This window comes from Babylonia areolata, chromosome 1 (genome assembly GCF_041734735.1).
Source record: "Babylonia areolata isolate BAREFJ2019XMU chromosome 1, ASM4173473v1, whole genome shotgun sequence".
Taxonomy (NCBI): Eukaryota; Metazoa; Mollusca; class Gastropoda; order Neogastropoda; family Buccinidae; genus Babylonia; species Babylonia areolata.
Genome location: NC_134876.1, coordinates 32,188,000 through 32,202,106, shown reverse-complemented (window position 1 = coordinate 32,202,106; position 14,107 = coordinate 32,188,000). Strand labels below are relative to the sequence as shown.

The 14,107-nt window shown below is 36.3% G+C and overlaps 1 protein-coding gene across 1 annotated transcript in view; it reads left to right on the top strand.

The window, feature by feature from the left end:
• Positions 1-14,107, top strand: part of LOC143281885 (protein FAM13A-like) — a 33,642-nt gene that overhangs the window by 5,760 nt on the left and 13,775 nt on the right. The window contains exons 3-16 of the mRNA XM_076587164.1: positions 1,170-1,379; positions 3,496-3,676; positions 4,318-4,441; positions 4,761-4,886; positions 6,025-6,182; positions 6,528-6,578; positions 7,885-7,955; positions 9,275-9,323; positions 9,552-9,693; positions 10,338-10,402; positions 11,017-11,074; positions 11,387-11,783; positions 12,297-12,414; positions 13,602-13,667. Coding sequence (XP_076443279.1) covers positions 1,170-1,379; positions 3,496-3,676; positions 4,318-4,441; positions 4,761-4,886; positions 6,025-6,182; positions 6,528-6,578; positions 7,885-7,955; positions 9,275-9,323; positions 9,552-9,693; positions 10,338-10,402; positions 11,017-11,074; positions 11,387-11,783; positions 12,297-12,414; positions 13,602-13,667 — 1,816 coding nt within the window. The remainder of the gene's footprint in view (positions 1-1,169; positions 1,380-3,495; positions 3,677-4,317; positions 4,442-4,760; positions 4,887-6,024; positions 6,183-6,527; positions 6,579-7,884; positions 7,956-9,274; positions 9,324-9,551; positions 9,694-10,337; positions 10,403-11,016; positions 11,075-11,386; positions 11,784-12,296; positions 12,415-13,601; positions 13,668-14,107) is intronic.

Below are 14,107 nucleotides of genomic sequence, written 5' to 3'. Positions count from 1 at the left end.
GATGCTGTCAAAGATTTGTTTGTGCTGGGTTTCATGGATTTTTATTCAGTTTTTGCATGTGTGTTTGTCTGCTGACTTCTGGTATTTATGATTTTATTGTTTAAAATAATTTATATTAAGCTTGTAAATTTTATAGAATGAATTTCATTGATGATTTACACTTGTAACTTGCTTTTTGTGTGTAACTTAGACACATAGAGACACACTGAAAGACTAACATTAACAGTGAGCCAATGACTATGAGTCACTCATAAATTGGTAGTCTGTTTGTATACAGTGTGTATACGTGTGTTTGTGGTCATTGCAAACATCTTGCATTTTCTCAGCAACTAGATCAGTGGATCATCAGATAGTTATTGATCAGACTTTTCAAGCCATCCCCTTTATGAAGACATTGTAAGGAAAAGTAATGTTCATACTCTAAGATACTCCTCATTACACACACACACAGTGACACACACACATGACTGTTCCCACCCTCATCCACCCACTCTGTGTATACTCTAAATGTATAAAATATTTAGCACAATGGTTTGATCGACTCTGCTAAGTGTGCTGAAAGACTTGACTGAGGGGGCCTTCTTCTCTGAAGACCTTGTACTGTCCAGCTCACCCAAGAGTTTCTTATCACCATATTTTGATTATGACTTTACATGTATAATATATGCTTTGATCTGAGGCTTACTTTCCATACTGAGTAAACATATCAGCAAATTTGTAAACAAACAAAGTCAATAAAGTTTAAGAACACAATCACTAAACAGGATCTGTGTATGTGTCATTTCATAGAATGGTGACCATTCTGTCATGACATATTTCCCTTGTAGCACTAACATATTGACAAGGTTTATCTGTAGATCATATCCAGATATCCAGGTCTAGATTTTATCGTTCTTTTAAAAACTTACGTTTGGAAAGCTAGTCAATTGGTACAAAATGTCTAAAGAATGGAAATTTATTAATAATGTTATTGAAATGCTTGACATTGACTGTATCAGTGCTGTGGTTACTTTTTGCACCAAATAGCAATTATCACAAGGATTTCTGATCAAATTACACAGAATCAGATTACTGCCATGTGTCCAGTCATTTCATACCCATGAACATATACATCTGTCTTCCTGATGATTTTGCATTCATGTTTTATGATATATATGTTGATGTTGTAGGAGTTGACCAGGAAGGGATTTTCCGTGTCAGCGGAAGTGCACGGATTGTGGAGAAGTTGAAGGCATCATTTAACCTGTCAGGAGATGCTGACCTTGATGGGGAGAATGACATCATGGCTGTGGCCGGATTGCTGAAACTCTTCCTGAGGGAACTGCCGGATTCCCTCATCCCAGAGCATCTCACGCAGGAGTTCATTGCTATCCAGACTGGTAGGTTCAGTCCCGTTGTTCTATTTTCTGTCCTTGCCAAAGTGTTTTGAGGTATTTGAAAGTGATGTTTAAGTGTATTATTATTATTATTAGTTTTATTATTTTCATTTAAAAAAATTAATTTAGTAGTAGTAGTAGTTGTAGTGGTATTGTTGTTGTTATTGCTGTTGTTATTATTATTGTTAAATATTATTGTTTTATTATTATTACTGTTAACCAGTAGAGTGCCTATAAGATGTCAGCTGACGTCCTACAAAAAGTATTGCCATAGTGCCTATAAGATGTCCACTGACATCCTGCATATGTTGTGATTTTTCCTTCATTGGAGTTTGGTTCAGTTCACATGAACATACTCTGAACAGTTAGTTTGATGTGTCTGGATTATAAAAATACTATTTAAATGAACATTCATCAGGTAGAAGACCCCTTTCTTCTCATAATAATTTGCTAACTGATCACGTGATAAACGCGTGGAAAAAGGGGTTGCATCATGCAAAAAAATGCATTCTGTCCAGTGAAGCAGATAGTCACAGTCAGCAGATTTACACAATTCTGAAAACTCTGCTTGTGGTTATGGACAGCTTTCACGATAGAGAAGGATCTCTCTTGTCTGAAAACTTGGTTTGAAAACGAAGGTGATTGACAATGACAGTCTGATGATTGGTTTGAAAACGAAGGTGATTGACAATGACAGTGATCAAACTGACAGCCCATTTGATGGTAATTCAGTCACTCTATCCAGTCAGACAGCCTTTTTGAACAAGTGGCTATGACTGGCAGAATACGTGCAGCAAGCGTTAGAAGAAGGGGAGAGGGAGAAGAGTGATGTATGACGATAGGTCTAATGTCAGTTAGAGTTCATGAAGGGGGCGTGGCTTTTAGGAATGAGTGTGCTCACATTTCAGTGCAGACTGTAGGATGACAACCGCCAATGCTCCACGATTTTCATGAAACGCAGGGTGGAACCTGCACTGGACGTGAAACGTGCTTTTTGTTTTTCACACGTTTTTTTTTGCTGAATCAGCTGGTTGGCTTGTTTGAAGATATGGCAAGCCGGGTGCACAGCAGACACTTTAATTGGCCCACATGCAACTTGAAAGGAGTGAATGTGATAAAAGAACTTCACCCATTCACTCCCGAACGCTCTTAGCTGTCAAAAAGCTTGCCAGCTCAGTTTCTTAGATGGTGATTGACCTTTCACGTTGACTTTACCCACCTTTGTCATTGTTGGGACACTGATTCACTTACATGTCTTCATGAGCTGTGATTTTTTTTTTTTAATTTAAAAAAAAATAAACTTCAAGCCTGTTTTAATTTCTTCAGCAGGTTTAATCTGACAATAGGCATGCTATCTCTACCTGTATTTTGTTTCTTTTCTTTATGGATGTTATTATGTAGAGGTGGAAACAGACTTTTTTGTTGCACAAAAATTATTATCTTGACTTTACATGCCTGAACAGTTATCTACAATCAACCTATTTGGGTAAAACTACAGAAGCAGAACCTACACTCATTTTCCTTTACAAAAACGTTTTCGTTCTTTCTGTATCACCCATAGCTTTTGTGCTAGAATTTTTTGTGATTTATTACCCCTGAATCCCCAAAATTCCCTGGCATGGGGAGAGCACTTTTTTTTTTTTAAATACAAAATTCTCTGGCACTGAACTGGTTAAATATTATTGTTAAACTGAAAGTGCTTTGTTTTTTTAACCATCAGGAAAGTTAATTTAGCAAACCTTGATTAATGCAAGTCTTGATTGGTGTGTACCCAAAATATATGTTTCTTACATAGTAAACTGTTTAGAACATTCTTGGAAGTACCGGTAGTCAATTTTGAATACATCATTTGAATATCAGTGTCTGGGTTTGTCTAGAAGGAAAGAGAATGCATTTTTTAACCTTTCACAAAGATTTGTATTGTTATGAGATCATTTTGATTTTCAGAAACACATCTTTGTTACTGTTAAAAGCCATAGTTTCTTAATTCTTGAAAGTAATCTTGGGTATTTTACAGAAACAAAGACACATACTGTTGAGTTTTGAAATGATTATGTGTATTTATAACAGCATACAAGATTACATGTATGTATATCATTGAGTTTTTAAATGATTACAGGTATGTCTAACAAACAAGATTACATACTGCGCCTGAGGTCACGTCTGAACAGCTTGCCTGAGGAGAATTATGTGCTGCTGAAGTACATCGTTTGTTTCTTGGTGGCTGTGTCTTCACACCATGATGTGAATAAGATGGGACCAATGGCTCTTGCTATTGTTTTTGGACCCAATATCTTCAGGTATCTTGGCTGTATATTTCTTTATAACAACAACACTTAACATTCTAAATATTGCCTTGCATAAAACCATCTCAGCATGCAAAGATATCAACACTCACAAGTAACAGAAATAGTTAAGAAATCAAACAACGATACCAAGAAATGTATGTAAAAGGTTCTCTAATTAATTCCAAACAAATGGGCAAATTAACACATCAGAGTAGTTTTAAAACAACAACAACAAACAAATTAGTTTAAAACCAAAGATCTTTAACAAATAACATATGTAAAGTATTTTTGATTCTCGAGGAAGTAAATAAATTTTCATAGTTTTATTTCTATTCTCGAAGTGAGCAAATATTTGTTTCATTTGATTTGATGATGGCAGGCTGGAGTGATATTGTGAAGAAGCGAACAAGAACAAGGTTTGATGATTGCTTTGAATTAGTAGAACTTGATTCAGCTTGCATGTAGCACAAAGATGGCCTTTTATCTTCAGTTCAGCTAAAGAGAACATAAATGAACGGGAAACTAGTCCAACAAAGATATATCTTCAGTTTTTGGAGAGTATTCGCAGTGCAGCAAAGATAATAGTCTACTATTTTTATTTTGCCTTGTTTCAAACCATGTGAGGTTAAATGAAATTGTTCTCTGTGGAACAGATGCGGTGATGGAATTGCTGGGCTGAAGGACCAAGGCACTATAAATGTGTTGGTGTCACAGTTCATCACTGAATACAACCAGCTGTTTCGTGAAGATGATGAAGTGGAACCTGTGGAAACCTGGGTGAGATGCTTTCACTGAAATGGCCATTGTGTTCATGAGACACTCGTGTTGTTTTGTTCCATGACGTCATGTCCCGTGTTGTTTAGTTTTGTAAAGTGAATGATTCAAAACAAGGGTGAAAATAATCAATTGTATGACTTTATAAAACCATGAATCTAGAATAGAGAATGTGTTTGTGTATGAAATGCACATTTTTTTTTTACTTTAACTTAAAGTAAAAAAAAAAATGTGCATTTCATACACAAACATACTTAAAGTTTAAGTAAATTCATGTGTTTTTGTGTATATATGTATGTTTGCATTTGTTTGTTCACTAAAGAAACAAAAAACGAGGAAGACGCCTCCACCTAGGCCACCTCCCCCTCAGGTAGTGACAAGTGCCCCTTCAGTCACACCTGTGCCTGAACCTGTTGAAGATTTCAGGCCTGTTCCAGCACCTAGAAAGGTACGCCCCTACCTTAGATATGCCATATTCTCCCCATGCTCAAAAGAAAAGCTAATAAACTGCTTCTGGGTTTTTTCTGCAGAAAGAATCATTGCAGAAGAAGTGCAGAATGTCGGAATAATACAGATACTGAAATAGAGCCATTGAACTAAGATCAGTCTTGATGCAGAAATCACTCACTCAGGGTATGGCAATAGCAAGTAAACTTGTGTCATTACTAGCCCTTCTCAACTTGTTAACCGCGCTGAAATTTGATTTCTTTATCCTTTGTATCAGACAGACAGGCGCTAAATAGCCGAGTGGTTACAGCGTTGGACTTTCACTCTGAGGGTTACGGGTTCGAATCTCGGTAACGCTGCCTGCTGGGTAAAGTGTGGAGGCTTTTCCAATCTCCCAGGTCAACATATGTGCAGACCTGCTAGTGCCTGAACCCCCTTTGTGTGTATACGCAAGCATAAGATCAAATTTGCACATTAAAGATCCTGTAATCCATGTCAGCGTTCGGTGGGTTATGGAAACAAGAACATACCCAGCATGCACAAACCCTGAAAATGGAGTGTGGCTGCCTACATGGTGGGGTAAAAACTGTCATACATGTGAAAGCCCATTCATGTATATACAAATGAACGTGGGAGTTGCAGCTCACGAATGAAGAAGTATCAGAGTGAAATGCAGCTCACGAACAAAGAAGAAGTATCAGAGTGAAATGGTTTGAGAAACTAACTTAACCATGTTATATTCACAGGAGTCTACCTTTTCTTTGTGTGTTTCATCACTTGTGCTCACTTAAGTGTCATCAGCTATGGATTAAAAAAGAAAAGTTTTATATCACATGCAGCACTCAAAAGAAGACATCAGCTGAAATTCAAACAAGGATTGTATTATGGGAAACAGAGATTTAGAAAAGGAATCTTTGTTGCCCAAAACAAAATACAAATTCTGGAAGAGTGGTTTAAAAGGGGAAATTCAGGAAAAAAAACAAACCCAAACAATAGAATCAATTTCTTCAAGTATTCTGAAAAAGAAAAAATGTGCTGATGGAAAATGATTTTATCATAGCAATATGAATGAGGGTAATTCGGTATCTTTATATGCTATTTTGAATTCAGTAGTACATCATTCATATTGTCATATGCAGGGGCAGTATGACAGCTCTCAATATCAGGATGGAGAGACCGACGACAACGATAAAAGCGAGGTGACTGTCAACAGTCGCACCAGCAGCAACCAGTTCCATTCTCCACACTTCAGTGATGAAGAGAGCCATGGCAGGGGCTCTCCGTTTGTTCTGGAAAGGTAAGGTCTTTTTTTTTGTTGGTGTGAGTGTGTCCCGTGCATGTCAGTGTGTATGTGAGGGGGAGGGTGGGGGGGATGGTGGTGTGTGTGTGTGTGTGATACATTTGTGACGTGTCTCTGTGCGTGTGTGTGTTTTTTGTTATTTTATTTGTGTGTGTGTGTGTGTGTGCGCGTGTACGTGTGCATGTGAGTGTTGACTAAATGCATGTGAGTGTGCAAATAAGTGAGGGGGTTGTATTTTAGTGTTTCTGGCTGTAAATATAGATTGTAAACATTATATTTTCATGACAAATATTAATCTGTTCCTACATCAGTAAATATATTGAAGTCACTTTTGTATTGCAGTGAAAGTCTCAGCATCATTGAATCTCCCATGGTGACAGCAAGGACATCAGAGTAAGTACAGGTTTAGCCAGAACAGTTGGTGACAAAGCATCTAGAATCTGTAAATATGTCATTCACTTGTGTAGTATTATGATGTTTTTTTTCATATTTTTTAGGTGGGCACATTATTTTGTGAATCTGAAAAAAGAAGTCTTTTTTATTTGCAAAAATAGTTATGTGAAGAATAAGATACTTAAGTTTAAATGAATTAATAATCAAAGTTTTGTTGATGAATTGGTTTTTATTCACTCTGAAGTGGATTGTTGTTTATTGAATAATTCTGATATTTTGTATTGTATTGGAAGTGTAATACACTGCACTACACTATAAATATACTTAACCATGATCATTACTTTACTATACTGTATGGTACCACGTAATGTTATTTTACTTTATAGATCAGTTCTGTCAATAGGTAATCCTGTGACCTGTTAGATGACATGATCATACACAACAAAAGATTGTTGAAGATTGGATAGAAAGGCAGAAAATGTGAAAAAGAACCCCAAACTAAGGCAAACGAAGAGCACAGGAGCAGGAAGCAAAATGGTTGCCGGAAAGAGAGGGTGTGATACAGGGACATGGGAGTGAGGTAATCTGCTAAAGGGAGGTTATTAGCTGTATCTTCTTTTGCTTTCTGTGCATTGGCAGGTAGTAGTTTGCACAGAACATCAGTCAGACCCTTGCCAGAGTTGGCACAAGTGGATCATTGTATATATGTTATATAAACGTCATGTTAGGAAGATTCCCCCTTTTTTTTTCTTTAAAAAAAGAAGAAGAAAAATTTTATAGATAGAAACAGTTTAAAATTTAAGTTCAGTTCAACTCAGGTCTTCCTGTTTGTTCAGCTTATTCATTCGATAACATGTACTAGTTGGATTCGTGAGGAGAGCAATAAATTACTAACAGACAACAGCACTACAAGGTCAATGAAAACCAAATTTTACATTGGGGTGTTTAATTCATATATACACATGTATACACATGAACACCCTTCTATTTATATGCCTGTTTGTAATCACATATAACTTGTACACACAAAGTACTATGGGTAAAATATAGAAATAATTGTGTGTGTGTTTGTATGTGTGTGTGTGTGTGTGTGTGTGTGTTGGATTGAATGACCACTTAGAAATGGAAATAAATTGATCTTTCACACATTTTAGTGTGTAGGGAAATTTAGTCAACTGCTGATGCTTGTTTGTTAATAGCTTTCTTTGTTATGATTTGTATTTCATTGTTTGTTCCATCTGTTGCTGGTGTTTAATTGTTTATAGCTTTTTTTTATATAACTTGTTATTGTGTTTTGTTTGTTCAGACTCGTGGAGAGGACAATATTTGATACAATAACTGAACAACTGTTTGGCAGTGACCAGACATCAGCAAGAGGTATGTTGTGTTTCATTGCAATAGATGGTCTGTTTGTTGAGAATGAAGTAATACCAGATATTCATTCTGAATATAAACTGCTGAGCATTTTAAGTGTGGTATTTTTAAGACAATAAGAATAAATGCTTCTGGGATATTGGAAGTATGTTATACATAAAGGTTTGTTAGATATTGGAAATATCTGAATCATAATATGAAATGTAGAACAACTTATAGATCTATGTGCTTGTACAGTCGTGATCATCCATGAATAGTGGGGTAACGAGATTACATTTTATGTTGGCTGCTTGAACTTTAAAGGTTTTGTTTTTGAGTTTTAGCATGGCAGAAACTTACCCTGATAGGGAAAAGAACAGAGATGCAGTTCCTGAAAACAAGATGATACATTATAGTTAACAAACTCTTTGCTTTTAGTTTCCAGAAATTTATTTAAAGCATCTTGCTGAAACTGCAATGGGTTTTTAAATGTGGGTATCCATGAATAAGCCTGTGAATGTGTTTCGAAACAAAGGGTGGAAACTTACGGATATATAATTCCTGAATTGCTTTTCATTTCTGTTTTTTCCAAGAATGTTCTCCATTTTGTCTTTACTCAGAACAGAAGGTAAAGGAGGAGTTACAGAAGAAAATCCTATGAGGAAAGATCATGACACAGTTCTAAAAGGGAATCGGTGGTTTCAGATTTCAAGACCTTTTACCTGATGATGCGACCAACAGCTGGAAATAGAAGTTATAATCTCCACAACAAATTATCTTTGCATGTCATAGTCTGTGCAGGAGAGTATATTGCAGTCCAGGTTACTGAAATTAAGCCGCAGCAGCGTTTATGCTTGATATTAATTAATTGGGGTTTTTTGGCTTTTTTTTTTATACTGGGTTTGTACTTTTTCCCTGTAATATTCTCCTCACAGAAAGAAGTTTCACATTACTGTCAGCCCTTGGTACTGTTGCTAACTGCTGCTGTGGCAGAGTTGTGTCAGATGGCATTTCTGTAATCATTGAGTGACTGTAAATTAGTCAGCCAGTTGGGGAGAAGATATGAAATGAAACCTCTGAAAATAAGATAAGACTTTTTTCAGAGTTGTGAATCTGATACCCATGACATACTGATCCTTGGTTTTCACTCGCATTTGGCATTTTTATAGGGTACACTTGCTTTTTTTGGTCAAATGCAGGAATTGTCTTAATTTTGTACAAGCTGTTTTGAAGGTAATATGTAATGCACAATATATATGTATTTTTTTTAATTATAACCAAAAAGAAAAAAAATCAAATGGAATTTTGATACGTGATGTGCAGTTCTGGAATATGTGTTTCAGATTCACCTTTGCCCAGCAAGTCCCAGGAAATCGAGGTCGAGGATCATAGGTATTATCAGTTGTTTTTTTGTTTTTCTCCCCGTTCCTTGTCACTAAAGTTATTCATTTACCAGAATTATTATTCATCAGAATGTGTTGCAGAGCTGTCAGTAAAATGTCTGTATTGGTATCAGCAGATGGGTAGTTACATACTGTTATATACTTGATCTTATGTGTTTTAAAATCAGTAGATTGGTGTTCATCAAATGGGATATATTTATTTTGATGTGTTTTGAAGCACACTGGATGACTTGGCTAGCTCAGTGCGTGCAAAAGTGGAGCTGTTTGAACGTCGTAGTAGTCAGCCAGACTGTCTGACTATTTCTGGACTGCTGAAGAAGGAGTTCAACACAGAGTCAGATCCTCTGAATAAGGATTTTGTAAGTGTTTGTATAACAGTACTCTCTTTCATTTTCTCGCTTTCTCTTTTTTCTATTTTCTATTATTATTATTATTTTTTTAAATAATGTGTGTGTGTGTGTCTGTGTGTGTGTGTGTGTGTGTGTGTGTGTGTGTGTGTGTGTGTGTAGAAGTCTTCAATTTACCGTCTTTCTACTTTAAGTGATATAGTGTGGATGTGTGCGTGTTTAAAGTAATTTAGTGTGTGTATGTGTGTGTGTGCGCGCGCACATATGTGTGTGTGTGGAGAAATATAAATAGCAGTATGTGTGGAAAGTTTTAATATATCATGCCCGTATATCCTTGATTAAGACTGATGCTCATGTGTATATGTCTGTTTATTTGAATGTTTTTGCAGCCATATTTGTTTGTCTTTGTTAGTTTGCACTATTTTATTAATATTAACAAAGAATTATTTAAACAGTGAATTGTGCGCATCTAGATTTCAGTATTCTGATTGGTATTCAAAACTTGTGTCCTTCATGAAGAAATTTAGATCAGTCAATGAAACATGAATGTAAAATATAAAATGGCTTTCTTTGAAGATGGAGCTTTGAAAATATTATGCTCAGCTTGCTTTTTATGTTTCTGTATATGTGCATTTCGTGTTCCTTTGCTTTTCCAGGTCAGAAATTATGATCAGATTGGTGATCAGATTGGTGGTGGTGGTGGTGATTTTGCATCGGAAATGTAAGAACATTATCTGTTTATGAATGTTCTTTTTTAAAATCTGTAATGTTTTGATATGTGCTTTGGAATAACCTGCCCTTCTTGGGATGACACAAATCTGAAATCTGAAAAAAAAGAACAATAGAAGCAAAATTTGGAAGATGTCATAATTGTTATTTTTCCACAAAGTTACTTGGTATAAAGTCTTTATTAATTTTTCTTTTACATGTATATGTGTGTGTAAGAATGTAAGGTTTGAATGGCTTGCATTCAAAAGAATTTGCTGAGAAATCAGTGATTCAATCATCAGTAATAAGGTCAAAGATATCTTAGTTTTTTAGCTGTTTATCTTTTCCCTCTTTTGAATAAATATCAAAGGAGAAGGGTTTTTGCTGTAACAAAAAAAGTGTACCACAAGATAGGCTGTTGTCTTTTGGAATAATGAAGTAATGAAGTTTGGCTGTTGTTTTGCAGGAAGGTAGCTTAGATTAACATTTGTTCCTGAAATAAATTCACCCCACATATATTTTTTCATTGGCTTTTTGGCAGATTGTTATTTGAATACTTGTTAGTTTTATCTTTGTGTGAATATTTATAAAATATACTTCATTTCGCTGCTCATGTTTTGTATGCAGGAAATCACTGGAAGGATCCTTTGATGACTTGCATCGAGATTCTGAAATGCTTGGGAGTGTGAGTAATTAGTACATTGATATTACTTATCAACCTAGGAACAGATTTTCAAACTGTCAGTATTAGTAGATATGGGAGATCCATCAGTACTAGTAGATATGGGATATCCATTCTCTGCCCCTTTTGTAATGTTATCCAACAATATGCTTTAAAAGTTTGGGCCTTTTTTGTTTGTTTTTGGCAGTGTGTTCATTCAAGAATCTCTGTTTGAGCATAAGGCTTCGATAACTCAGTAAAATTATTGTAGATCTTTAGTTTAGCATCACACGTTACATGTAACTTTCTTCTTATGACTATTTGATGGCTTTGCAGATGAAGAAAGACGGAGGACCACGTCGGCGATCGCCTTCCATCAGGTTCCGGCACAACAGCTTAGAAAAGAAAGAATTGGACACAGAACTGACGGAGCTGCTGGAGGAAACAGCTATCGTGGTGACAGACGGCAACTTCCAAACCCACAGGTGGACCAAAACGTCCGCCCTTGTCATTTCTGATGGGGACAGTGATGAGGGTGAAGTAGAAAAAGAGGACATCAACCACAACCATCATTTCAAATCTGTTTCCATGGGATTTATGAACATTCATGAGAACCAGGAGAATGAACCATTGGGTGACACCCCGTCCCCGGAGAAATCCCCACTCAGCAAACATCGACCAATGATCCCCCCTCTTGACCTGTCCACACTGCACCAGAATGTGGATGGTACAGGTAGTGGTTGTTGCTGTTGTTGTGTATGAACCTGTCAGATATCGTCTGTGTGTGTGTGGCTGTGTGTGTGTGTGTATATGTTGTAGTAGTAGTAGTAATAGTAGTAGTAGATGACAGGGAAGCAAAAGTCTGTGGTCAAGACTGTGTTTGCGGAGAATGTAAAAAAAAAAAAAAAAAAAAAGAACATAATAAATTTTTCTCACCCAGTCACTTCAGCTATTAAGGTACTTAGAACACAACTTTTTTTTTCTGAATTTGAAAAAAATTGTTTGTCTTCATCTTTTTCTCATTGGTCCCCCTTTTTTTTTTCTGAACTTGAAAATCTTCTTTTCTCATTGGTCCCTTAAAGTTGTATGTGTGTTATGTGTTTAAAAAAAAAAGAAGATTTTTTTCTCTTGGCGTTCCATTTAACATGTAGCTTTGTGTTGTTGCTAAATTGCATCATGTGTTTTAGTGTAGCACAAGTGTAAATTTGAATGGGTGTATTTCTGCACTGTAGTTGTTGTTTGACAGCGGCGGTCCTGGCCAGCAACACACAGACTGTGGCCTGGGACAAGAAGCTGAAGGTGCCTGCGGAGGAAATGAATGGAGTTCCTTCCCCTCGTGTCAGCAAGCTGAAAAAGCGCAATGGGTGAGTGAATCTTGGACTGTGGCTGCTGGATTTAGGGTAGTAAATTGATGGCTGAGCACTGGGTGTTTTACAGTACTGTCAAAGAGATTCATGCATTCTTATGAAAACGTGCTCAAAAAGTACAAACGTGCAGGGAAAAGATATAGAGATTCATGTGCACACACAGATGAACAATCACACATGCACTTAGTTTGTCATGTATATGCTTATGCAGATGCATGTAGATGTGCTCATGTAGATCAGATCAGTAATCATTTCCTGTCAGGTAAATCTTATTCAGAGAATTCAGATTTAAGTACAGAAATTAACCAATGAAAATTGATTTTCAAATCTGAAAGGTTGATTTCATTTTGAGTGCAGAAGTGAATGCATTCCATATGTAAAGCTTGTGACTATCCCTTCCTCACTTTTCATATTTCTCTCTCTGTCATTCTGACACATAATCATGCAGATGTGTTTGAATAAGTAATGTGTAAGGAACGTAGTTGTTCTCAATATCCTTTTATGTACATCTGGACAGCAGTGGTGTTTTCTTAGTTAGTTTGCATTTTAAGGTGACACAAAGTTCGTAGGCTTAGGACAAGAGAAATCAGCAAATGGACAATTAATTACAAAATAATATTCTTTTAAAAATGGTGCATAGCTGACAAAGCAGTTATAATTAAAGATTGTTTTATGCACTCAGCAGTGCTGTTCAGACATGTTTTGTTATATCTGTGACATTCAGAGGTTATTGCTGGTTTCTGTTTTGCTTGTGTCAACAATTTACAGTGATCAGGCAGGTTCAGTTTATGTTGAGTTGTGTTCTAGAATATTTTGTCTTTTGCAAGAAAGGAAAAACAAAGAAAGGGAATAAAACTTAGTACTTCCCTCAGCTTTGTCTAGTTTGTTGAAATGATGAAATGCTTTATACAGATGCATGTGAGCAGTGCCAGTGACTTCAGGCATATGTTTTGTGATATCTTCAACCATGATCTCTTGAACATCTGTAGATTTGATGCTGCCCAGAGCATATTATGTATGTTCAATGTATGGTTCTGAAATAGCCCAGTTGGAAAATTCTGAGGACTAAAAACCAGCAGACCTGATATCCTCTTTATTTCCAAGAGACACATTTATTTTATGTGCATTTGTTGTTGACACAGACTGTCAGCACAGTTAAACCAGGTTATGTTTGTGGTTTTCAGCATGGACAATAACACAGATATTCCTCCTTCTCCACCCAGACATCAGGACCAGTATCAGAAACAGATGTAAGCACTGATGAGTCCTGAGTTCAAACATAGTTACCTTTCTGCAGACCTTTCTTAGCCAAAGATAGGTTCATTACAGTTTATTAACCTGTCATGGACTGGGAGGATAGAGGATCAAGCCACATCTGAAGCATTATCATCTATGGATGGCTGGCTCCTTCCAAGAGCGGAGTGTGCTTTGGGCTCAAAAGGAAAAGAAACCCAGCTGGAACCATAGTACCATAGTTGAGAACCATCCATACAGAAAGTTTCTGATGGGCTCAAGTCCATTACCTGTCCATTTGTCAGTCCAGTCAGTTTTCTTTCTTTTTTTTTTTTTTTTTTTTTAATGTTAAAGTAGGATGGTGTATGTTTGTGTGTATGTCATTTACAACAGCAGTTTATTGTAAGAACTTGTTATATATATACTCAGTACAATCCTGCATTGTCATGTAAATGTG